This window comes from Aureobasidium subglaciale, assembly GCF_000721755.1.
Source record: "Aureobasidium subglaciale EXF-2481 unplaced genomic scaffold scaffold_16, whole genome shotgun sequence".
NCBI lineage: Eukaryota > Fungi > Ascomycota > Dothideomycetes > Dothideales > Saccotheciaceae > Aureobasidium > Aureobasidium subglaciale.
The window spans coordinates 318,341-342,435 of NW_013566979.1; the positions used below are offsets into that span (position 1 = coordinate 318,341).

A 24,095-nucleotide genomic window follows, 5' to 3' on the forward strand; every position below is an offset into this window, starting at 1 on the left:
AAAGTTTTTGATATGAAGAAAAATACCCAACATTTGTCGTCGTTGTCGAGACAAATCCTGTACTTGTAATAAACACCCGAGGGGTATCGATATACCGACTCCTCCATTTCCAGCCCAGCTTTTTGTACATATAGCATACAACCCAGAACGCCCGCTATGCATTGACGACCAAAAGCACAAACATGTCTTGAAGAATGGAGAAATTACTTCTGACCACCCTTGCCCTTGCCGCTTGACTTGACCTCTTCCTTCTTGCCTGCAGCTTCGCCCTGGGCGTCGGCCTCGTTGCCGTAGTTCGAGATGAGGTCGAGAAGAGACTCTTCTGATTCCTCTGGAGTAAGAGCTTCTTCGCCGTCTCTGACCTGATGATTGTGTCAGTGACTTGATCCCTCTTTGCATATAGCACGTCGAGAAACACACCTCTTCGGCACCGGCTGCAGCCTCGGCATCCCAGCCACGACCGAAGCGGCCTCTGAATCTCTTCAAACGACCGGCCTCATCCTCCTCGACATTCAGCAGCTTCTGACTACTGGGGTTCCAGAGTGGGTTGTTGCGCACATCTTTTGTGCTACGGTATACGGGCTGCGGGCTAGTGGTGCGCTGGACAAAGGTGCTGCCGTCGGAGAGAGTGACGAGTTGGGTGAAGGTGTATGGTCGCTTGGGGCGGCGCATCAGTGAAGCATGGCGGACTTGTTGTGTCGAGGCAAAAGCGATGCGCAGGCTCGCGCGAGGAGTCTGGTTGAGAAGCATGGCGGCGGACGTTCGTATGAGATGCGGACGATATATGGCGATTGCATGAATTGTACGGCTCATGCATCTCAAAATTGCGGGCAGTCGGACAAGCCAAGACGCGATCAAGTTCCGCTCCGCCCCCGCGCCCTCACCGCTCCTTCTCGAGCTGTGGGAAGCTCGAAGTCGACTCCAGAACGCTGCTTCCTTGGGCTATTGTATGACCATGGCCACAATGGTCAGAGGCCCGGCGACTGGTCGCTTCTACAAGGTCTTTCACGCTTGGTCTACGCTCGCCAACACTACACATCAACAACGACGATGCTTCGTTCCGACCACCATCATCGCGGAAGACGGCCACGACGTGCGCATTCGCAAAATATGGGCACGAGATCCCGAAGGCCCGACTGCGTTGGGAGAAACAGACACGGGTCTTGCAACAAAGTTCCTCAACATCCACCACTCTCGCGTGAAGAAGTGGCAAGCGCATGCCACGTTCTTGCCTAGGCTACGAGCCGAGCTCGGCGCCTTCATTGAGCCCACAGAGAAGATTAGAAACAATGGTCGCGTCAAAGTCCGTCTTTCTGTCCCCGTTGCGAAGCGAGACTTGCTCTCACCTCTTGCCGATGCCTTGAGTCAATGGCCCGACGGTGAGGATCATCTGACCAACATCAACTTCACATCGATTGACCTGCCCAAACCCTTGAGACCTCTGGAGCTCTCTCTCGAGCTCCCTGCTGAGACTGCCAACTTACTCAAGGAGGAGGGGGACGAGTTGTTGCTCCGCATCCAGACTACTTTCGACGTCGCATTGACTTTTGCCCTTCCGAGCCAGAAGTCTCCGAAGCCTGGAATGCACCTTCTTACCGTGACCGGCAAACGTGTCAATGTAGAGGCGGCGAGGTACTTCATCCGTACCATTCATACCGCTCCTGAAGAGCAAGCGGGCGAGCTGACCAAGGGATCCTCCGTCGAGGACTCAAAGCTCTCATCTACGAACTTGAAGCAGCCTCAGGAATCTGTCCAGCTGGGTCTCGGGGAGCTGAAAAGCGCATACAGGACTGCCATGCGCGGTGTCCCCTCTAGTGTCGTCATTTTGACCACTAAAGGAAAAGATGACGATTTCACTAACCTACGGGGGATGACCTTGTCGTCCTTCACTTCTGTCACCCTTGACCCAGAGCCCATCGTCTCTTTCAGCATACGCCGTCCAAGTAGTACACTCGACTGCATCATCAACGGTCAGCCATTCATCGTCAACATTCCCCGTTCATCGGCAATCGGTGCTCAGATCGCCGACATCTTTGCAAAGCCTCACGTCCGTCCTCATCAACCTTTCGCTATCCTGCAACAGCTCGGCCTGGGTTCCACCCCCCACCTTAACACTCTCGCCCCTTACATCAGGAGTAGACATATCAAAACTCACTTGAAATGTCAGCCCATGCCTGAAAAGTCACTCGAAATTGGGGATCATACTGTCATATTCGCCCGGGTGATTGAGGTCAACAGTGACAAACGTCTAGATTTCAAGATGAACGAGCCCATCCTCCTTGCTTACGCTCAAGGCGAATACCGTGAAATACTCTCTTATGAGAGCATAAAAGTACCCAAGTGGAAGGCTACCAAGGCTGTGGATAATACGCCCGACGTGCCAGAAACCACGACATCACAATCCCTGCAGCAAGAAGAAAAGACACCAGGAGCTCAAGTCCCTGTCGGACCTACTGCAAGCGAAGTTGCCGATCGTGAAGCTGCTGATGAAATCAGTGATGCATATTGGAGTATGGCAATGAACGAGGACGAAGGCGAGGAAGATGCTACACTTGAGCAACGCGCCGCTGATCAACGTAACGTTGGCGACGCCGAGCATCCCAAGGATGCTAGTGTGAATCCTGCAGAGACTCTAGAGAACGAGGCAACAGAGAAACCGTCGGGAGTTGAAGAGGCAAAGCAGACTCCTACGTGAAAATAATGACTATGCTGTCCACGAGGGGATGATTGAGCAGTCACAGACTAAATGTCCAACAATGTAATATAGATATCTAGACGTACTTCATCACAAACTATTCAACCCTTGTTGCCTTCTCATTTCGCTTTCTCGTGAGGTTGCATTTCACCCCTCTCCTCTCCACTTTCATGTTTTAACCACGTTTTTATAGGGGTTTTATAGGTTTTAATAGGTTTTAATAGGTTTTAATAGGTTTCTATAGGTTTTAATAGGCTTTTGTATTGTCGCTACCTTTCATCACTTTTCGAATCTCTCGAACGGTCATTTAATTTCACCGAATTGTCGCAATATTCCATGGTTAGTCGGACTTTACTGTTGAATAAGTCGGAGTTTCCTTCTAATGGTCCGAGTAGTCTTTGGTGGATGGTCGGACTTTTTCCGCGAATGGTCGGGGTTTGCTTCTCAATGGTCGGGTAATTTTTCAAAAAAAAATTTAGAATGGTCGGGGTTTCTAATTATGAGAATGGTCGGCGTTTTTTCCATCCTTTTATTAAAAACAGAAAAATCGTCCTCTTTGAGTGCTAGCTACAGGATCCTTATGATCTGGTGCAAGAAACCCTATGTGATCAGTCGGATGTTTCGGGAAGTTTTTAGAAAATGGGTGCACTTTTTTTCGCGAGGTTATTCGGGGGGTTTTTTTGATGGCTGGTCGGTGTTATCTGTTTTTTCATGGTCGGGTTTTCTTGGTGAATGGTCGCAAGTTTTTCGCCAATGTTCGGCTTTTTTTTTGGTCTAATGGTCGGATTTTGTTTATAGCATGGTCGGATTTCCTTGAGGATTTACTTGCAAGTGATGACGCTAGCTACAGGATGGTTGCAAGTTCTCACAGATAGCCGAATCATCTCTTCAGATAATCGGAGTTTTTCTATAATCGGTCGGACTTTTTTGCGAATAGTCGGTGTTCCTGGTCGTTGGTCGGGTATTTTCTTGCATGGTCGGAACTTCTTTCGAATGGTCGGGTTAGCGTTTGGCATGGTCGGATTTTCTATGGAATGGCCGAGCTCTCTCCATGATCAGAGCGATGCAGCATCTGTCTAGAGTATTGTGACTTGTCTTGAATACAGCTACTCCGACTTCCTCTCGCAATGGTTCTTTAGTCTTCAGTATCGATAGCTAGCTAGTCAGTTGGTTGGTTAGTCGGATTTTTGTCAATGGTCGGACTTTCTCGCGAATGGTCGGGGTTTCGTTGGTGGTCGGATTTTTCTATTCGAATGGTCGGATCAGCTTTTGGAATGGTCGGATCGGCTTTTGGAATGGTCGGATCAGCTTTTAGAATGGTCGGGTTTGCTTAGCATGGTCGTGTTTTCTTTGGAATGGTCGAGCTTTTGGAATGGTCAAGTCCTCTCATGCAGAATTATACTTCCCCACCGAGCAGTTGCGTCCTCTAAAGAGATACCTGTACTATTTCCTCTGCTTACTGTAGGATGTCTGGAAACTTCACATTGTCCTGTAAGCTTCGGTGTTGGTTGTTGATCTGTCTGCGAATAGTCAGGCTGACTTCCGCGATGGTCGGCTTTTTTCGCGAATGGTCGGGGTTTCTTTTGGAATGGTCGGATTGGAATGGTCGGGTTTTCTTGCGAATGTTCGGGTCGGCTCTCGCAATGGTCGCGCTGTCTTTTGACGTGGTCGCGCTGGCTTTTGACGTGGTCGGGTATGCTCTGCATCATTTATTTTTACTCGCATTCAACACTTATCTGTCTTGCTTAGAGCTTGGTCTCTTGCCATCTCAGAGACTTGATGAAACAGACTCGAGACTGATGTGTAAGTGTGATGGCTTGATGTATTGGTCGCGTTCTCTCGTCAATGGTCGCGTTGATTCAGACTTCGTTTTGTGCAAAATCGAAGTTCGAGAGAGCAGAGCACTATCTGAGGAAGGCGCGGGCACCAGACTTATACAGAAATTACAGTAGAGCATCGCATCGATATATGGTAAGGACACGACAGGAGAGAGAGAGAGAGAGAGAGAGAGACGTGACGAGTCTTTGTTTTGATCATTTGATTCTGTTTTCATTTGACCTCCTCATAGGGAAGGTATATGCTAAACTACTACTATGTTACTACCAATATTCATCGACTATCCTGTTCTCATCTAGATCTACAACAAAGGGAAAAATGGTGAGTGTGAGGTTTTGTCGCTAAGCGACAGGAGAAAAATATGAGCCATCCAACCATCCCATCCGGAACACCGCGCTTTGATCAGTCATGATATAACACCAACGCTTCACGCTTTCCAAACAGCAACGACAACAACCAACCATAAAAGCGAAAGGGGGTATAAAAGGGACAACGGGTAAACAGCAAGGAAGAAAAACGACAGTAGAAAGAAGAGACAAGAAGGGGGAAAAGGAGGTCATCAAACGATGGAGAAGGACGCTTGTCTCATGATGTAGTCATATTCTTCAATCGTTTGTTCGACATTCAGCATACTGACAGTGTCAAACTCTTCGATCGTCTGCTCGACGTTCAAGGTCTTGACAATGCCACCAGCAGGTTTGAGAATGTCAAAGACTGAGGATTGAGCAAAGCTGCCGAGCTCGAGGCTGGGCAGGCGAGTAGGCTCCTCTGCAACATTGCTAGTGATGGTGGTGAGGATAGGGAATTCGGCCTGAGGTTGACGCTTGAACTCTGTGAGGAAGACAGAGGTGTCTGAAAATTGTTGGTTGGAACGGTTGTAAGGAGACATTGGAGGCTCGAGCACTTCGGGAGTGTTGGAGCGAGAGGTGAGTTTGGTGGTCTTGACGAAGATTGCGCGACCATCCATGACGGAGAAAGAGGGTACGCAAGCACAAGCGATTGCAAGGTTGGTCTCAATGATGAGGAAGATGGTAGGAGCGAATGATGAGTAGAGGCTGTCGGATGAGGCCATGTAAGGAATGTCAAGCTGGTAAAGGGTACGAATGCCGGTAATGACGATCTTGCAGCCGCCAAGGAGGTAGACGGCAGCCAGACCGGCCTTCTTGCCAGCGGGTAATTGTAGCTTACGAAGCACCTGGAAGGGTGCCATCAAGCACAAGAAGTCGGTGGCTAAATTGAAGGCAGTATCACAGATGGCAATGGCAGTCCTGGAAGTCCAGTTTGAAGTGATACACTGGCCAGTGATGCCACTGTCCCAGAAGAAGGATATTGGTGTGCATTGGAAGATTGAGATGGCAGTGAAGGTGATGACCCAGATGAAGATGAGGCAAAGAGAGGAGTAAACAGTCCAACGGAGTGTGTTGTTGGAGCTGGCAAACATGCGGTTGAAGAAGAGGAGTAATGAAGCCTTGATGGCAGCCAATGCCCAAAGGTGGATCAAGTTGTTGGTGAATAGTATCTGACATAAGGTTAGGTTGTGTTATGATATGATATACAATGTGTTATGTACTGACCTTGAAGATGCTTTCAAGTTGTGATGAGGATACTTGTTCTTCATATTCACCAAGGCCTAGTTGTGCTCCTGTTCATTGTTATTCTTCTGTCTCAAGGTTTAAGCATGTCTTAAGACTTACCATGGATGAAGAGAGCATTCATAACAAGGGCCATGAAGCTACCCGACCACAACAAGCCGTCATCCCACCATATCGCGGCTCTTGCGGTACGTCTGGAGATGATGTGCACGATGACGAGGATACTTGACAGTCCGATGGCAGCGCCTGCGATGCCTTGGACCATCGATCGAGATGAAGATATGAGTGTGGAATCCATCATGATCTGACGGTTGGAAAACAATAACAGGGAAAAGAAGGGTTCACGAAAGTGGTTCCCAAGAGGTTCCGTTAAGATAATATCGCCTTTCAGGGTCCCTGGCAACACGACGTTGGAGTAAAGGAGGGTAAGTTGGAGTGAACGTGAAAGGAATAGATGTCTAATCGTTGGAAAGGGGAGGGGGGAGAGAAACGTTGTTATACTTGTGAGCTAGGAACCCACCTATTCTATCGACGTCCAACGTCCGGAGTACGCATGAACCTGAAGCTGTATATGCACGCCACGACCACCTTCCCACCACCACCACGCTGGTTGCAATATAATTTCCAAATCATTTTTGCAAACCCAGGTACCTGGGAGGCGCATAAGTGCAATGCCAGATAGATTAATAGAGGCACATTGGGCAAATGCGCTTCTGCTGCATCCAAGTTCAGGCCAGCAACCCTTCCAGGAAGAGATGCAAGCTGGGCGGCACGGAACACGCGCCATGGTAAAAGGAGGAAAAGGGAAGAAAACGTTGCGAGCTTGAGAGAAAACAAAGTTAGACGACACTCGGGCGCGCCGCGCCGAGCAGCCTTAGCGTCATCGCCAGAGCCGACGTGTTGGGATAGGGCACCGGCGATGCGCCGAACCTGACCTGTCTGGACCTGGTGCATAACAGGCGCGACAACTAATGCACTGCCAGCATCATGTTCATGGACGCGTTTTGTGGATATGATGAACTGAGCATCAAGGCGTCGAGTGGTCAGACCCAACGCTCTGGGGCCGGTTTTATGTCTGCACTTGCTGACCGACTGTCTCGTTGTGTTCGGCATTTGTACCTTTCACACTCCACATACGGGGGAGTCGGAGACACATGGCAGCTGGAATACGGGCGTAGTTCCCCAATTTGTGCATGGCACGGAAGTGGAGGTCTGTTCGCATAGCATGACATGTCGGACTTGGAGTTGATGATGTGGATTTGCACGGCTTGTGCGGGACCGAAGATGTCGGGGGCCACCAATATGTGATTCTTGCAGGGCTGCTGCGCCAACCTACCTTTCGGTCATTGTCGTCGAGGGATCCTTGCTGAGGCACAGATGAACTACACTTGCTGCAGCCCTCCAAGTTAATATACGATATGTCTATGTTTTTGTTTGTTTTGACGTTGCAAGAAGCTGATATGAGAAAGTTTCCAGACTTTGGCTGGCTTTCGTGACAGCTCGCTTGGCGGACCCCTGTTGAACATGTTGAACGGGTTCTCAGGGGATGCTCCCTCAGCAACGACTGCTTTTGGCGAGAAAACTCGCAACGCCCAAGATGACGGCAGTTGTGGCTACTGGTTGCAGAGCAGTGACGATCGATAGTGTCCAAATTTGGTCTTCGCATTCACAAGAGCCTCCGCCAATCTTGCAAATCAGAGAGAGGCTTGCGCAATGTGGATTGACAGGCTAGTGGACTAGCTGCTGTCAGGGGTGGACTAATGTACGCAATATAGACGAGCAACCTTTTTTTTTCCAAATCATGCAACCCAATTGATATCTCAGCCTCGTCTCATAACCCCAGTTGATCCACTGTGCAGTGCAGTACAACTCCGAGTGACAGGTTTAGATTGGAAAGAAGGTCGCCCATGTCTCTCCCAGATACAGTGCCTTCATCATGCACAATATGTTCCAATCTATTTACGCCTTTGAAAGTTGGTCTTTCTCTTGTGATTGGCCGCAATCAACATACATGATACCACAGTTCTGGTTAGGGTAGTCATCTCATGTCAATCCTTCGATGGCAGGGACTCGTGGTCATGATTGTAGCGCAATATGCACGAATCCGAGACACGATCCCAGACTTCCTGCCTTTCCATGTAGAGTGTGTAGATTGTTCATGGCTTTGTTTGAGACCAAGAGTAACGGAGTGATGCGCACGAATGCAGCCGTTGCTTGGACATTGCCAGCCATCCGGTTTGAGTCGCATTGCGTTGTCATGATCTGAGACTCTGCGGCCTTGTTTGAAGCCTGTTCCACAAAGACCAGCGTCGCATGAACAGATGCTCGACGCTCTCGTTCTCTAGACAATGACTTTGTGTCTTCAACTGTGCAGTCAGTGCAACGACAACTGAGGCGTCTCCAAATGTTACTGATCATATCTGAGCGCGCAATGATAGAAGCACAAGACCTGTACACTGGCATAACAACTGCGCCGGTGTGTGGAGGAGATGCAGCAGACTGGAATGTCGTTAGTAACAAATGGCACAAGCTGTTCTCATCCGTCGGCTGTTGTTGCAAAAGAATTCAGGCGCTGTTGCTAAAACTGTTGCCAAACCGACGTCGGTGACGCGTGACCGATTCGCGGCGAACGTCAGCTTGCGAAGCTGTTTTGCACGCACCTCCATCCTCCTCCACCTACATACACACTCACTCTGAATATCCGTATCGTCACGCGTTGCACCTCTCTGATTTGGCCTGTCTTTGCGTGCTGCCATTTGTACGGTGTCTGTCTGATTCTTCGACTGGTATCCGCGATCTCGTGGTGTCCTACAAGAGTTGTATGACGGTATCTGTATGATTGGAGGCCCTCCAGCGTCCGAACCTGAGCACTGTCTCGCCACCTCCTCTTGCTTCAATCTTAAGCGTTCATCCAATTAAATTCCCGAGTCAGGGCTGCTCTCTGTCGACAGAAGCCCGGGTGGGAGGGTCATCTGACACGTCTTGTGTCGGGGCATTCTCTTCAAAATTGATTTTCAACTTGCAGTACATATCCAAATACAAGCATGTATCCATCTCCGTCATCTGTCGCGTTTGAGTCTGGGCGTGAGCCTGTGTGGTACCTCAAGGAGCGTGTCGTTCTGACCTGGCATGATCATGATAACAATCGAGCGTTGCACCTCGGAGAGCCGTCTCCTCTCAACAAGGACGCAAGCCTGGTACTTTGGCTCGGACTCGATCAAGCTGACAACCGAGCTGCTGCCATGTTGCAACTCACAGTCACGCACTACGTGAAAGGAAAGAGAAAGAGATTCGACCTGTTTTCGATCCCTACAGGCTTACAGCTTATCGACGATGAGCTGCCTATTCTTGGTCTAGACGAGATACCTTCCGATATCTCTTACATGTTTGGTAACGTCGAAGGCTGTTCCAAATCCCGCTTCTTGCGACTATCGCTATGCAAGAATATCGCAAGTTTAAGTCTGATGCCCATCCGCAACTCCACACGAGCTGTGCAAGGAGCAGCAGAACATGTTATGCTCTCAGCACAAGCTTTCGCCGAGTCGGCTAGAGGCTTTGAAGTTTACATGGGCTACAGCACATACGCACACCAAGCCTTGACGCGAGAGATGCATGCTCTCGAGTCCAGATACACAGTTCCATCCTTCAACCTCGAATCCTCATACAGCCACAACGGTGGTGCTTTCAATCTCTGGGATGATTACCTGGATACGAAGTCTACTCGCACAGCAACCAACGCCGATGCCGACCTGGAACATCGCCACGCCCACAGGAGGAAAAGAGCAAGGCATCATCAAGGAGAAACGGGTCCAGACGGAGATGACCAGTGTTCACAAACCAAGGGTCAGGGACCGCGGACTACAGAGGCCGACGCGCCACCAGCGTACTCCAAAGCATGCGAACCCGTTCAGGTGCCCGCAAGCGACTGCGCGCCTTCTCCACGTTCAACCAAATGCAGGGATGGCGACTCAGTCGTGCCATTGACACCTCTTGCCCAAGGTTCATGCACGACCACCAGCTTTCAGTTGGACCCACTCGATACTCCTGAGTCGCTTCGGCTTGGGCCCCCTTTTTCTCCACGCGTCACCCCCCCACAACGTCCACTACCACTCGACGATCAACTCATCCCACTCATGAACGGTCGCTCAGATATTAACAGCACATTGCACAAGGCTTTTGCGACGTGGCTGCTCAACATGGGAAAGTTACGTCCGTACATTCATGAAGATCCTGACCTTTATACAATGTTAGTAGCCTATGGGCTCGCAGTGCAGAGGGAAGACATAACTCGATTCCCGAACATCAAGGCGCGAGCCACGTCGCTAGTCTTGAAGGCACACGTTACATGTATAGCCGAGCCTCGTGATTGGGCCATACCGGCAGAGAAGCTGGTGCAGAAATTGGTAAGGTGGATGTGTGGCCTCGTCCTTCATGCTGACGAAGAGCTGATTAACGACCTCTTGCTTCTGACACAAATGGCTATCGGTCTAACCCGACACGATGATCCCTCGGCAGTCGCCCTCGCGAGACGAGAAGAGTACCTGCTTCAAGAAGCCACCTGTGTCGCAAACTTCTTCGTGACTTACGCTCAACCTCTATCTCGACATTTGGAAATATAGATAGCGCCTACCACATATGATAGAAAATACGATACAAACGTCCATCCGCGAATGCAAAGACTCCGCCCATTCTCAAAGCAATGGTTGTGATACAAAATCTCGAGGATTCTGCAGTCAAGCGAATTCTCGTGTCAATACATCTGAGAGGCTGTTGAGCAGGGTTACCCCATAAGCAATAGCTCCGACCAACAAAATTGCAATCACCGTCGACATACTGTATCTATTACTTCCAAAACGTGCTACAACACGCTTTGATGTAATCTCTTACCATCACGTTAGTACAGGACGTGTGCATATAGTATTGCAGGGACCATATCCAATTTACTGCTTCTAACCATCAACTTCAGAAAGCTTACGTTGAACCAACAACAAAGTGACTGGAGTCTTTGTCTAGTGTTCAGTCCAGCCACGTTGAGCAAAGCGGCGCGTATGATAGCTTGTTTATATAAAAGATTCCTCTATCTGTCGCTACAAGAAGACACAGGTATATAGTGACGCGTTGTTGACGTGATTGTCAAGCAAAGAGGTCCGGACAGGGTGGTACGAGTGGCAAGAATATCTTGGAACGAAGCAACTCTAGCCGAAGCCCATCGTCATCGACTGGAGAGAGCTCCTTCACAAACTCGAAACACCTAACACCTTGCTCACTCTCTTCCAACCAACAGAAGACTCTCTCCCAGCAGACACTCCTCCGTAGCCCATCATCTATCAATGTCCGAACAATCAGAAATGCAAATCAACCCCACGCGCGCAAAGCACCTGTCCGAAAATCTCAGCCATGTCCTCTCCCAGATCAAATCCGCAAACACCTCTGGAAAGAATGTATGCCTCGTCCCCTCGTCCCCTCACCTCCTCTCTCCCTCTGCCCTTCCTTCTGACACTGACACACCTTTTCAGGTCCGCTTAATAGCCGTCTCCAAACTAAAACCCGCAAACGACATCCTCGCCCTCCACAACTCCCCCTCCTCACACACCCACTTTGGCGAAAACTACTCGCAAGAACTCCTTGAAAAGGCCTCCCTCTTACCTAACACGATAAACTGGCATTTCATCGGCGCCCTACAAACAAATAAATGTCGTCCTCTAGCTGAAAGCATCCCAAACCTCTTCTCCGTCTCCAGCGTCGACAGCACCAAAAAAGCCGACGGCCTCGAAAAAGGGCGAAAGAAGCTTGTCGAAGAAAATGGAGAGGAGATCAAAGCCAAATTGAGGGTATTGGTTCAAGTAAACACCTCTGGCGAAGAAGAAAAATCCGGTGTCTCACCTACAGATGCTGCGAGTCTTTGCGAACACATCATGACCTCCTGCCCACACCTCGAGCTCGGTGGCTTGATGACTATAGGTGCCATCGCACGCAGTAAAGCGACGACAAAGGAGACGGAAAATGAAGACTTTGAGCAGTTGAGAAAGGTGAGGGATGCGGTGGCTACGCAATTGGGCATCGAAGAGGAAAAGCTGGAGCTGAGTATGGGTATGTCTTCGGACTTTGAGGCGGCCGTTAAGCAGGGGAGCACCGAAGTCAGAGTAGGTACGACGATTTTCGGCGAGAGGCCTGCCAGGGGGGACGCGAAGGTCAAGGAGGATGTTGCCGAGGAGAAGAAGTAGAGGTTGAGACTGTATGAAGGCAAATCGACGTCGGTACTATCCTGAAGATAACTAGTGATTGGGAGACACTAAATATTACGCCCTCACCTCGAGTCCTCCCGCTCTGGAACATGAATCATATGTTCCCAAAGCCCTAACTACAATATTGTGCAATCCTGCGAGAGAACATTGATCGTCATGTAAATCAAATGTTCATTATTGTGTATATAACCTCAATGTAGTAAGTGGTAGCAAAATCGTCCCCGAGCTATTTTGTGTTTGCAAGCCCAACTTTCAGGCTTCAAGAAACTAGATGAGATTCTTCGTCAAAGATCAAAATCGTGTCGTTTACTTCCAGCCGCTGACGGCCTCGTCGATCTCGCGACGAATCTCACGCTGCTGCTCGCATTGCATGAGGAAGACCTTGTACTTGGCATCGAGCAGCTTCTTCTCGTTCTCGTCCTTGCCTGGAAGCACGACCTTACCGGGCTTGCTCATGCGGTCCATGATGTTCCAGAGAGGCTCAGTGTTGCCGTCCTTGTCGGCAGAGGCAGCTTTTGCTCCGAGCATTGCTGCACCGTGGACGACGGCTGCGTGAACGTATCTAGGGATGACGACGGGCATCTCGCAAGCAGTGGCCATGAGGTCCATCAAGATACCGTTCTGGCACTGACTACCTGACATGAAAATCGAGTTAATGACGTGACCTGATTCGTTCATACGCTGAATGATCTGCTTGGTCTGCAGAGCGATGAACTCCATGGTGGCGTAGTAGTAGAGTGCCAGGCCATCCATACTGCGATCGCTTGACAGACCGATAACGCTACCCTTCATGTTAGGGTCAGCGATAGGACTACGGTTTCCGAATAGGTCGCCGTAGAAGAAGAAGTGGCGACCGAGATATGAGATTGTGGGAGCGTCTTCCTTTGTCTGCATCTCGTTAAGATGCTCGTTGAGGTAGTCGTAAATGTTGGCATTGAAGGTCTCGGCAACACTCATAGCCTGTTGGAAAGCTGGGTGAGTCTCAAGGACATGCTTGAGCAGCTCACCAGTCGCCGATTGTCCACCTTCTGCCATCCAGTAGTCTGGAATCAGAACATCTCGGTAGGGTCCCCAGACACCGTCGACAAAGACGGGCTTCTCTGACATGGCCAGATGGCAGGTCGATGTTCCAGCAACGGCGGCAAGACGAGTGAAGGCTTGCGAAACATCGTTCTTGTCGGCGCCCGAGCTGAGGTTCGAGTTTGGCAGGCGGACCTTTGCTCCCACAGTACCAATCCAACCAGCGTAAGCATCAATGACACCAGCACCAACGGCGATACCTGGAGGAAGCCCGAGGTCGGCGGCTGCCTTTTCGCAAAGAGTCCCGATCTTGTCACCAGCTGTGTGGTACTTCCCGCTCTGAGATGTGAGTTAGCTTTTGCGCAACGGAGACAATTTAGGTCAGGTAATTACCACCCCGTCTACACCTCCCAGGCGCTTGAAGTTATCTTCGCAAAGATCTTCAAGGCCAATCTCCTTGAGGAAGTCTTCTTGCCAACCCTTGACACTACCGTCGACACCGACGGGAACGAAGCCTTGCTTACAGACGACACTGCAGAAACTGCGGTCATCGTTGCCAGTGGCAATGTGAGTAAGGGCATCGGTCAAGTCGTAGAATCTGCAGCGGTCAAACAGCTCCTTGGGCATGTGGTTCTTGAGCCAGAGCACCTTGGGCATCTCCATCTCGATGCTCATCTTGCCACCGACGTAGCGGAGCAGGTTGTGGTTTGTAGCGTTGATCTTCTCAGTCTCCTCAACCGGTCTGTGGTCGAGCCATAGAATGACGTTGCGGTCATTGCCGTCGGCGTTGTCGAACTTGGGTCCAGTGACCGAGATGGGTTCGTCGGTATCGTTCGAGAAGACGGTGAGCGAGCAAGTAGCGTCGAAACCAATACCACGAATGGTGGAGCCGTCGATACCGTGCTGGTTCATGGCACGCTGCACCGAGTTACAGATGCATCTCCAGATGTCTGTGGTGGATTGTTCCTAGTCGAGTGTGAGTGGTCGTGTCTGGGGCCATGTTGAAGACGACTCACGTAGTAACCTGTCTCAGGCTGCCAGAGACCAATGTTCTCACTTGCGAGACCAACAATGTCACCCTTGTCGTTCATAATACAGGCACGGGCACTACCGGTACCGACATCAATGCCAATGTAATGATCCTGAACCGGGTGGAGCTCGTTGTGAGGGTCAACAGACATCTGCCTCGACTGCTGGCGAGAAGCTTGCCTGTAAGGCTGGCGGAAAGGCATGGAAGACATGTTGAGTGGTGTTGCTCAATCAAAATTAAGTAATGTTGTGGATCGAGTTGTAAGCTGAGTAGTAGTGCGAGTTGAGTGGTTGAGGCCTCTGCGTGATGGACTTGGTGCTAATTGAGGGTGAGAGGCAGAAGTGAGATGAGGAAATGGTGAGGAATAAGAAAAAGAAAGAGGATCAAGACCTTTGAACTGCTGAGAGAACGGATAAAGGTGAAGGCGTGGCACTTATCTTGGGAAGCTCGAGGACCGCCGATCTCTCCGTCACAGGAGTGGAGACAGCGAGGAGACACGGGGAAGCTTGCCGTGTCTTTTGGTCGAGAAGCAGGAGACCGCTGGATAAATGCACTGTTTTCGTCGGTTCAATTCAGCGAGCGAAGCTAGATCCTGCAATCAATCATCCCCAGAGACATGGTGCTACAGAGGAGAGTGCATAGCAGAGGAAAGCTGATTTCTTGCATCTCAACATGTTGAATTGACCAGAGCTATGCAAGCTCCCTGCGTGCAGCGGAACATAGTGGCGGAAGGAAGGTTTCTGAGCTTTCCCCATTCGACAATTGTGACGTTTGGAGATGCAGGGTCCGCCCCCAGCTCTCTCCAGCCCTCGCGCTTTTCCCATCTTTCCCCGACCAATTGATCGGCGCGCTTTCTTCCGAGCACGAGAGAGCTACGCTTGGCAAGAAGCTCCGGAGTCTCGATAGCCATACCGTTGTCAACATTCGACACAAGACAATTCGACAAGTTCATAATCAGCAAGATGCGCATAACAGCAGCAACAAGCTTATTAGCAGCACTGCTGTGCACTACCTCTGCTCTCGCCGCAGCTACCGTAGACTCGATCCGCACCACTGATGTCTTCGCCTGGCCCTTGACAGCACCAGCACCACTTCCCTTCGCCAAAGTCTCCTACTCCTGGCCCTCTCTCAATGCTACAGTCGACTCATACACTGCACCGGCAGTAAGATCGGATGAGACTGTACGGGTCGGTGTACACCGCGCTGACGACTGGGTCGGTGTCGCAGCCTCTGGAGCCAACTTCGGTGCTACAAAGAACCCTGCGCTGCGCTTGTTCGTCGACTCAGAGGGCAATGTATGGCATGTTGGCTTCAGCACCGCTGCTGTCAAGGCTTCAGAAGGTTCGCTTGCAGTTGAGATTGTGCCCTTGCACCAGGGACCACAAGTCGCCTTTGACAAGCCCATTGTTGTCAACCAGCAAGGCGAGCCTGAGGCCAAAGAACCTGAAAAATCCTTCTTGCAAAAGTCAGACTAGACTACATCATATCTGGGGATCTCTGCTAACAGCTCATAGGTACTGGTGGGCAATTGGTCTGTTCATCCTCGTCCAAGTCGTTATGGGTGGTGGTGATTCAAAATAGATTACGAAGTAGGGATGTATATACAACAGTCACACTAGAACGTCAACATACGCGGTGTTATATCGACCATACTCCGGAGCGAAAGCGCACGAACATATTAGGAAGACACCGCTTGATTTGGACCTACACTTTCGATGCCCAAGGTCGGTCACAGATGCAGAGGACTCATACACATGTCGATGGAAAGGGCTCTCGTGCTCGGTTCGTTGCTTCCTCAAGACTTTACCGATGTCGCAGAGCTGGCGCGAGCAACAAGACGGTGAAATATCAGTAAAGTCGCCCTGTGTCCTGTGATGTATCGTGTGTTGTCACAGCCACATTCATAAAAGTAGCACAACAAGAAAGTTGAATAGCAACGTCACAGACACACACATAAAAGTCCAGGAAAGTGTAAGAGAGCAAGATCTGAAGCAAAAAGTGGATTTCAAAATACCTTCCTCCCCCCATGCGCCCTTTGATCTGCAATATACAACCCGTTCCGAATTCTTTCCAATCGAGAGGCAAGGATAATGTCCTACATATCTCGCCCTTTTGACGCCTGGCGGTGAGCCTAATAGCTCTGGATATATATGCGACCGCTGAGAATGAAACAATAAAAGAAAGCAAGAAGAGAGCCCAAAAAGATGGAAATGGATGTACAAATGAAACGAAGTAATCAAGAAAAGAGGATTCGCTTCTGGGAGAGAGGCATTCCAGGGAGTGGTGTGTGGGTTTTCTGATTGTGTCATTCATCGCGCACAAAGTTTCGGACCGCAATAATTAGGACGAGGATGGGAGCTCCAAAACGCAATGCAAGATGAGTTATCAGTCATAAGACAGTGCAGGCTTGGCTCTGGAACCATCGCTGTTGCTGCATGTGCTTGATCCAGCGAGCTGTAATCTTCAGTCTCGCGCGCACACTTGTGGTCTGCATCAGTTGATACTTGAGATGCTCGTCAATGGGGAGTATGCTGGCAAACCAGAAGGGAAACAAGGCGGCATCGTCCGGCGGGCCGCCGTAGGCTTCCAGAATGCGTTGGTGTAGCCAATGTGCGCTTCGGCCTTGCATGACCAGAATAAAGTCGAGACCGAGCATGAGGAGCTCGCGAGTCGACATTCGGTTGATTTGGCCTTCGATGTCGTTCTCAGCAGCAGGAGGTTGTGAAGTTTCTTCGGCTTCTAGACGCTCTTCCTCCTGTAGCGAGACGTCTTCGACGCGTTCGACTCTGCCTACAGTGTATCCATCCAGAGTGCCGTACTGTTTTACGCGGAAACGGTACATGCCTCTGGTCTCTACAATACTCTGACCATCTGGAAGCATCTGGACGTTCTCGATATAGAGCATAACTCCATAGGCAAGAAACTGTATGTTGCCGAGGCCTTCTTGAGGCAGTCCGTGACTGTTGTATGTGACCATGCCGAATTGTCGATTGCCTTCCATAGCACGTCTGATCATAAGGCGATACCTTGGTTCAAAGACGCGTAGGAAAGTGGGACATCCAGGGAAGCCAAGTGTACACACGAACAAAGGAGTCTCAAAGTCAGGCAGCGCAATGGCATCCTCCAGAGCGGCAGCTTCAGCACGTGCGGATATGATTTCCGGAACGAGTCCTTCGAGAAGATTGACCAAAGTTTTGTTGCTCGGATACTTGATCAGAGATGGTGGAGTAACGACAGAACGGCGGCAAACCGGACAATGTGTCGAATGGTCGAGCGTACGAGCCAGGCATTTGCGACAAAGCGTATGTCCGCAAGCTGTAGTGACAGGGTCGAACATGATGTTGTAGCAGACCTGGCAGTCGACCTCTTTCTGCGCCGTGTCGAGCAATTGCACCAAGACTTGTTGGTCGGTCTTTTGTGCAGCCTCGCCTGTCTCCGACAAGTCCTGGTAGGACACGTCGGTCTGGTATTCGAGAATGCCAATGTCGGCGAGATTGTATGTAGCGACCAGACGGGCTCCGGGCATAGTCCAGCATCGCGGCTTGTTCTTGTCCTTGGCTTCCAACGGGCCCACGACCTCGTCTTGTTTCACCACCTCTTCCATGTATGTCTGAGTGGTTCCGGCATTTTCGTTGTGACGGCGGACGAGTTCGGCGATGGCTTCCATGAGTTTGGACAAGGTGACGTCGATGCTGCAGTCGGCGAGAACATGCTCCTCGAAACACTCGATGTATGGACAGAGAAAGCCGAGCTGTCTGCCCGGTGTGTCAGGATACGAGACACCTTCACGGCGGTAGGTCTGAGGCAGACACGTGCGACATAGCGAGTAGCCGCAAGGAAGCGTGACGGGATTGGTGTAGGGTTTCGAACATTGCGGACACTGGATCAAACGAATGAGGGCACGGGCATCGTGGTGGGCAGCCAGGGCAGACGCCTGCTGCTTCTCGCTCATGTCCTCATGGAGATCCATCAAGGCTTGCGACTGGGCCTCGCCGTCGAGGATTGACGGGGTCCTGAGAGTGTCGTCCAGCAGATTCATGTGCTGTATGCGCCGACGAGCCACCTGTCCATCTAGCACAACTCTCGAGTCTCTCTACCAGCAGTGTGATTGACACCTTTGTTGCGTGCCGGATACACGTGCGTCGGACTTTCGCTATGTGCGATGCGTACAAGGGTCTTTGCTGTTGGATGACGTCGAGAACCGCTTGGGTCTTTGTGAGTGATGATGTCCGAAATGTGAGCCTGTTGCTGTTGGAGATCAAGTCCTTGTGTGCAGTGTCGACAGCCACACAAAGCACAGGGATCTCTTAGCGGAACAGGGCAGCGAGAGGAGAGATATAAGAAAGTAGGAGTCAAGCACAAGATGACATGCTTGAATTGTATAAACGGTTCAGGTATCCGGAAGCGGCGGGCGGAGGCGACAAGACCATTCATGACATGCACGAGTTGCATGGGCGAAACAACAGGATTAATGGCGCTATTGACCAACCAGGCCATGACCCTACCATAATTTACCGGTCATTGGTTGTTGTTTTGGCTGCCACTCCGGCGATCGAGCCTCTGGATCGAGCTTTTGCGCTCGTCGATACGCGTTTCGTCTGATGCTCTAGGCTCTCTGGAAACCACTCAAATCCATGCCAGACGGCTAAACCTTCAGCAATAACTTGCTCGAGGCCCGGGAAAGATCTTTTCGATCTTCAACGCGACTCTGAGACTGCTTCTACTATCTCGCAAGATCGATTTGGGTCTATGTTTGATGGTAGCAGGCGTCACGCAATCCTGTCACCTACAGGGAGAACTTCGGCGCGCCTTTAAGCTGCCCAAATTTGTAGGCGTCATCTATCCTTAGATTGCGCTAGCTAACCCTGCCGTTACCAGCTCTGGCTGCCAGAATGCCGTATCGGATTTTTGAAACACGTCCTGCAGCCGCTTAACCTTTGGCCCTACTCTCCTACAGCGCCAATAGCATCTTGGATGTTCCGAGGAAGCGCGATCATCGTGGGTACTGCACCCTCAATATACGGGACAAACCACCACCCAATATGATGTTTTCTGCACACAAACTGCAAGGGATAACGAGCTCGAGCCCTTTGGGATCCAGGCGCATACCCGAAAACGGTAGAAACAGCCGACAGTTGGCAGTCACGATACTTGACGAGATGATATGTCAACACTTACATGTACACGTCAGGGAAGTAAGTCATTATGACTGATTAAGATGATATTTCGTAGTTTGTCTGCAACTCTCTTATGACGGATTACGGCACCACGCACATTTCCAAGATAATACCAGTTCCGAGAACAGGTCGCTGGACCGCAAAGGAAAGAAAAGATCTGAAGTCGTGTATTTCACACCTTCAGCTTCTACTCAATCCTTCTTGCCCCCCTCACATCACCTACTGAAGGTACCTCCTTCACTGTGGCCTCCACGATGCCGTATATCGGCACATCTGCGAGGCCTTGAGCGATGTGATGAAGGGTAGGGAGCGAGTTCCAGTCACCAGCCGAGAACTTGATGGTTGCCGACTTGGTCATCTGGTCTTGCATGTCCTGCTGAGACTCTGAGGTAGATGGTGCCTTCTTCTCGTACTCGTCGAACACGGCGTATTCGGCGTCTGCCTTTCCTGGCTCGCCAACAGCTGGCACGTATCGATACATGAACATGCCGTTGTCTTCAATCTTGGGCATGGGTGGACCAGGAGGACCAGGGGCACCAGGAGGCTTCGCATGACCACCATTGACGCCGTTGGGAGCGCCGGCGCCGTTGGCTCCATTCGTCTGAGGCTTGTCGTGAAGACCATTCCACTCAAGTTCCGCAAAGGTAGTTCCACGCCAGCTCATGCGGACGCTGCGTGAATCGCCAGAAGCCGAGACATCAATGTCGCATCCCAACTTAGGTGCGGCAAGCTCCTCACGGCCGGTGATGATGGGATCGGTCAAGTTCTCGAACAAGATTGGCAAGAATGTTCCTTGAAGAATCTCGCCATCCTTCTTGGTGTACTTGACTCCATGAATGTACAGACCACAGTGGTCATAGCCTGTATTGCCCAGCCATGTCATGCTGCGTAGAGAGCAGCAGATGATCGAGGCTTCGACGACTGTTGCTGCCGACATGAAAGAGAACGAAGTGGTAGGGAACAAGTTCTGGAGGTACGTTCTCGAGGTTCTGAAACGAATTGTAGCCACTGTTTGGTTTTGTTTAGACATTGAGTGCACGTCTGGCAGAGCGTTCAATGGCTGGCGCGGTCCCGGACTAGGACCAAAGGAAATGGGTTGGCGGAAGCGGTAGGGTTGCTTGGACTGAAGATGCTTGTTCAGGGCGTTCCTGGAGAAATCCCACTCGTCGTGTCCGAAGTTGTAGTTGGTAAAGGCGAAAGCTGTTGCACCAATGTCAGCGATAGAGCACTCAAAACCTTGCTGCTGCATGTACTGACCATCATATTTCTTGCCCATCTTTGCAAGATCCTTCTGAGACGTTCCACTCAATCTGGTACCATCCTGGATTCTGTTGGCGCGTTCGCGTCGGCATTGCTCATACAGTCTCAATCTCTCAGGGATATCCTCCTTTGTTGTGCCATAAGGTAAGATAGCGGCGAGCGAAACTGCGTCTTCCATGGCCTGACCACCACCTTGTGCTTGATGAGGCAGGAAAGGATGAGCAGCGTCACCTAACAACGCCATACTACCATTAATCCATGTCGGGAGAACCTCCATATCCAGCAAGGTCCAGACCTTCAAGCTGTCCTCCGGAGCCTTCTCGAGAAGAGCACGAACTTGAGGCGCTAGGCTAGCGCCACTTGCGAGCATACGCTTCTTGTCACCCTGTTGGTTCCAACCAGCATCATCTGATCGCGATTCACTGCTGGGGTGGATCTAGAGCGCAATTTGTTAGCGGAGCTCTATGTGTTCCAGACGAAGATGCTTACGAGAAGGAAGTTCATGAGCTTGTTCTCGACGCATGGATACACGACAACTCTACGATCTTCGCCAACAATCATGCAGAGCATGCCCTCCTGCTCAACAAACTCGCGGCAGACAGGATCGGCCATGACTTGATCCTTTGGTACGAGGAAGCGATAAGCGCTGTGACCGCAATCAAAGGGTGTGTACTTCTCAGGATCTTCAAGAACGAGTGACTTGCGACACAATGACTGGAGGGTTGTCAGTAGGGTATTTTGAAGCTACTTTGGCTAGAAGGCTTACGTGAACACCATCGGCTCCAAGGAGAACATCGCCAGAAACTTTCTCGCCGCTCTCTAGAGTCACCTCCGCTTTCTCGGGATCCACTGAAGTGACCTTGCTGGCTAGCCTCAAGGTAGCAGGCTTGCCTTTGCCCTCTTTTCCGATGGCTCTTTCTCTCAAAGCATTGTGTAAGTGGGCGCGGTGCACTAACAGCCACTTGTGTTGCCATTGCTTGTTAGGCATTGTGAGGTCGACTTGGAAGAGTGCCTTTCCTGATTCGGCATGGTACTGTGCGATTCGGCTGCATTCGTTTGCGCCTACTTTCTCGATATCAACTCCATAACGCTTGAGTAAACCATTTGCGTTTGGTGCCATGTGGATAGCGGCTCCAGTCTCGTTGCTGAACTTGGAAGATTCGAGGAGAGTAACATCATGGCCCTGCTCTCTGAGTGCAATGGCGGCCATCTGGATTCTGGTCAGCCTCGATATTCATTCTGGTACTCATCATCACAACATACCAGGCCGCCGATACCAGCTCCTACGATCAAAACGTTGAGTGCCATTTTGAGAGTGTCTGCTTCTTCCTGGGCAAGTTTTGGACCTCAAGAGACTGCGAAAGGAAGATGGGTGCCACACCTGCAGAAATAGTCACAACTCGTTTGTATTGCGGACTCTAGACATCCATCAGGACCCGGACTCGGCATAATTGACCTTCCGTATGATACAAAGTCGAGCTTGGTCCCCGAAAGACACATACGCAACGGGCGTTGTTAGTCGAGATTTCCTCCACCGGGATAGTCGGCTCCACATCGAGGTACCCCACCATACCCACAAATCCAAGGGAGAGAGCGGGCAAGATGGAGGGGCTTGACAGCACGGAACCGATTAAACCGAGAGGTAGAGTTACAGCAAGGCCTCTTTACATGTGCTAATGACCTTGGAGTGCCGTACCCGAGATATTTTTCTACATCCTCAATTGTCACCAAAGCTCTCGCTCAGTTGAATTCAATACACCATTTACAAGGATACACAATGACGTCCCTTCAATCCGACTTTGGTAGCCACTTTGGCGTCGAGAACATCCCCTTTGGAATCGCATCCTCGGACAAACACACTTCTCCACAAGCAGTCACACGTTTCGAGAACAATGTCATCTTCCTTGCGGACCTAGTACAAGCCACCTCTGATCTACAAAGTCTGCCTGATGGCATCTTCTCGCAGTCAACATTGAATGCATTTGCAGCTCTGGGTAGATCTGCTCATAGAACTGTTCGCTCTGCGGTTCAACAACTCATCGAAGATAGTAAGCTTCCCGAGAGTAGCATGGAAGATGTCTCAAAATGTCAAATGCACCTTCCAGTGTCGGTAGCAGACTTCACGGACTTCTCGTGTTCTGAGTCTCACAATCTCAATGCTGGCCTTGCTGCCATGGGAAGAAAAGGTCTTCCTCCGTCTTGGGGCTTTATTCCTCCAGGCTATGCTGGTAGATGCTCGAGCATTAAGATTTCTGGTACACCTGTCCGACGACCAATTGGCCAGTTCTGGGAAGACAACATGGCTGCCATGAGGGGTGAGAACAAAAAGATCATTTACGGGCCTAGTCGTCGAATGGACTATGAAATGGAGCTGTCCGCTGTAATTGGCAAACCCCTTCCATACGGCCAGACTGTCACGGCAAACAATGCCGGAGAGCACATCTTTGGCTTTGTGATGTTGAATGACTGGAGTGGTAAGTATATTTCCAGACTGATGAAGCGCAACACAAGCTGACCCTTGAACAGCTCGCGACATACAAATATTGGAGATGATCCCGCTCGGCCCCTTGAACTCCAAAAATTCGGGCACAACACTGTCACCCTGGATTATCACTTACGACGCTTTGGAGCCGTTCCGTGTCAACGGGCCAGGCTGGAAACATACTTTGCCTCCCCACATCGCTGTGGAGAAGGACGATCGGGGCTTGTCAATCGACCTATCTGTCTTTGTTCAATCTACAGACAACGATGTGACTCGTGCTTGCGTCGCAAACAGCAAGGTTCTAGCATGGTCTTTCGAACAGCTTCTGGCACATCAAGCTAGCGCAGGTTGTGGATTCCAAGCTGGAGATCTTCTTGCATGCGGCACTGTTTCTGAGGACTCGGACGAGGGACGTGGATGTATGCTTGAACACAATCTCCCACCACCAGCTGTTCAACGCGGTTATCTTGCGGACGGCGTCGTTGTACAGTTCACAGGAAAGTGCAGCGAAGGCGTCGGATTTGGCGAATGTCGCGCAGAGTTGTTACCAGCTTTGTCCATAGAGACATGGAGTAGTGAGTAGAGCGAGATCGGGAAGCACTAAAAGCACCTGTCACTGCATCCATCGGCATTCCCCCACGTTGTTGGTCATGTTCGTAGAACTATTAATGAACTCTATTCATGTATCCCGGCACTTGATCTTCCGGTGACTTAGGGCATGATTAACGAAGCCCTCAATCTTTGTCGCTTTACGAGCC

At 50.6% G+C, this 24,095-nt stretch overlaps 12 protein-coding genes across 12 annotated transcripts; 6 read left to right on the plus strand and 6 right to left on the minus strand.

Annotated features, from left to right (window-relative positions):
- Positions 1–203: 203 nt before the first annotated feature.
- AUEXF2481DRAFT_31151 (uncharacterized protein) lies at positions 204–750 on the minus strand (the record flags this gene model as incomplete). The annotated part of the gene is made up of 2 exons (XM_013486566.1): positions 204–362; positions 421–750. 2 exons carry the CDS (start codon positions 748–750, stop codon positions 204–206), a joined length of 489 nt encoding a protein of 162 aa, XP_013342020.1.
- AUEXF2481DRAFT_327219 (uncharacterized protein) lies at positions 404–2,935 on the plus strand. Its single transcript, XM_013486702.1, has one exon. It carries the CDS (start codon positions 812–814, stop codon positions 2,693–2,695), a length of 1,884 nt encoding a protein of 627 aa, XP_013342156.1. The 5' UTR covers positions 404–811; the 3' UTR covers positions 2,696–2,935.
- A 936-nt stretch (positions 2,936–3,871) lies between these two features.
- AUEXF2481DRAFT_327426 (uncharacterized protein) lies at positions 3,872–4,869 on the plus strand. The gene is made up of 3 exons (XM_013486703.1): positions 3,872–4,186; positions 4,247–4,388; positions 4,445–4,869. Exons 1-3 carry the CDS (start codon positions 4,031–4,033, stop codon positions 4,645–4,647), a joined length of 501 nt encoding a protein of 166 aa, XP_013342157.1. The 5' UTR covers positions 3,872–4,030; the 3' UTR covers positions 4,648–4,869.
- AUEXF2481DRAFT_327420 (uncharacterized protein) lies at positions 4,869–6,595 on the minus strand. Its single transcript, XM_013486704.1, has 3 exons — positions 6,226–6,595; positions 6,106–6,161; positions 4,869–6,050 (listed from the first exon to the last, which is right to left on the minus strand). The coding sequence occupies exons 1-3, from the start codon at positions 6,422–6,424 to the stop codon at positions 5,091–5,093; spliced, it is 1,215 nt and encodes a 404-aa protein (XP_013342158.1). The 5' UTR covers positions 6,425–6,595; the 3' UTR covers positions 4,869–5,090.
- A 456-nt stretch (positions 6,596–7,051) lies between these two features.
- AUEXF2481DRAFT_327325 (uncharacterized protein) lies at positions 7,052–7,994 on the minus strand. The gene has a single exon (XM_013486705.1). The coding sequence runs from the start codon at positions 7,787–7,789 to the stop codon at positions 7,193–7,195; it is 597 nt and encodes a 198-aa protein (XP_013342159.1). The 5' UTR covers positions 7,790–7,994; the 3' UTR covers positions 7,052–7,192.
- Positions 7,995–8,667: 673 nt separating this feature from the next.
- On the plus strand, positions 8,668–10,808 carry AUEXF2481DRAFT_41820 (uncharacterized protein). Its single transcript, XM_013486615.1, has one exon. It carries the CDS (start codon positions 9,168–9,170, stop codon positions 10,740–10,742), a length of 1,575 nt encoding a protein of 524 aa, XP_013342069.1. The 5' UTR covers positions 8,668–9,167; the 3' UTR covers positions 10,743–10,808.
- A 645-nt stretch (positions 10,809–11,453) lies between these two features.
- AUEXF2481DRAFT_47551 (uncharacterized protein) lies at positions 11,454–12,347 on the plus strand (the record flags this gene model as incomplete). The annotated part of the gene is made up of 2 exons (XM_013486643.1): positions 11,454–11,564; positions 11,640–12,347. 2 exons carry the CDS (start codon positions 11,454–11,456, stop codon positions 12,345–12,347), a joined length of 819 nt encoding a protein of 272 aa, XP_013342097.1.
- Positions 12,348–12,674: 327 nt separating this feature from the next.
- Positions 12,675–14,620, minus strand: AUEXF2481DRAFT_67338 (uncharacterized protein; the record flags this gene model as incomplete). The annotated part of the gene is made up of 3 exons (XM_013486655.1): positions 12,675–13,727; positions 13,782–14,354; positions 14,405–14,620. The coding sequence occupies 3 exons, from the start codon at positions 14,618–14,620 to the stop codon at positions 12,675–12,677; spliced, it is 1,842 nt and encodes a 613-aa protein (XP_013342109.1).
- Positions 14,621–15,380: 760 nt separating this feature from the next.
- AUEXF2481DRAFT_6656 (uncharacterized protein) lies at positions 15,381–15,999 on the plus strand (the record flags this gene model as incomplete). Its single annotated transcript, XM_013486511.1, has 2 exons — positions 15,381–15,883; positions 15,933–15,999. The coding sequence occupies 2 exons, from the start codon at positions 15,381–15,383 to the stop codon at positions 15,997–15,999; spliced, it is 570 nt and encodes a 189-aa protein (XP_013341965.1).
- An 808-nt stretch (positions 16,000–16,807) lies between these two features.
- On the minus strand, positions 16,808–18,457 carry AUEXF2481DRAFT_6657 (uncharacterized protein; the record flags this gene model as incomplete). Its single annotated transcript, XM_013486512.1, has 1 exon — positions 16,808–18,457. The coding sequence occupies one exon, from the start codon at positions 18,455–18,457 to the stop codon at positions 16,808–16,810; it is 1,650 nt and encodes a 549-aa protein (XP_013341966.1).
- A 1,152-nt stretch (positions 18,458–19,609) lies between these two features.
- Positions 19,610–22,072, minus strand: AUEXF2481DRAFT_41825 (uncharacterized protein). The gene is made up of 4 exons (XM_013486616.1): positions 21,622–22,072; positions 21,333–21,569; positions 20,853–21,291; positions 19,610–20,795 (listed from the first exon to the last, which is right to left on the minus strand). Exons 1-4 carry the CDS (start codon positions 22,063–22,065, stop codon positions 19,783–19,785), a joined length of 2,133 nt encoding a protein of 710 aa, XP_013342070.1. The 5' UTR covers positions 22,066–22,072; the 3' UTR covers positions 19,610–19,782.
- A 560-nt stretch (positions 22,073–22,632) lies between these two features.
- AUEXF2481DRAFT_31161 (uncharacterized protein) lies at positions 22,633–23,920 on the plus strand (the record flags this gene model as incomplete). The annotated part of the gene is made up of 2 exons (XM_013486567.1): positions 22,633–23,329; positions 23,382–23,920. 2 exons carry the CDS (start codon positions 22,633–22,635, stop codon positions 23,918–23,920), a joined length of 1,236 nt encoding a protein of 411 aa, XP_013342021.1.
- Between the last annotated feature and the right edge of the window lie 175 nt (positions 23,921–24,095).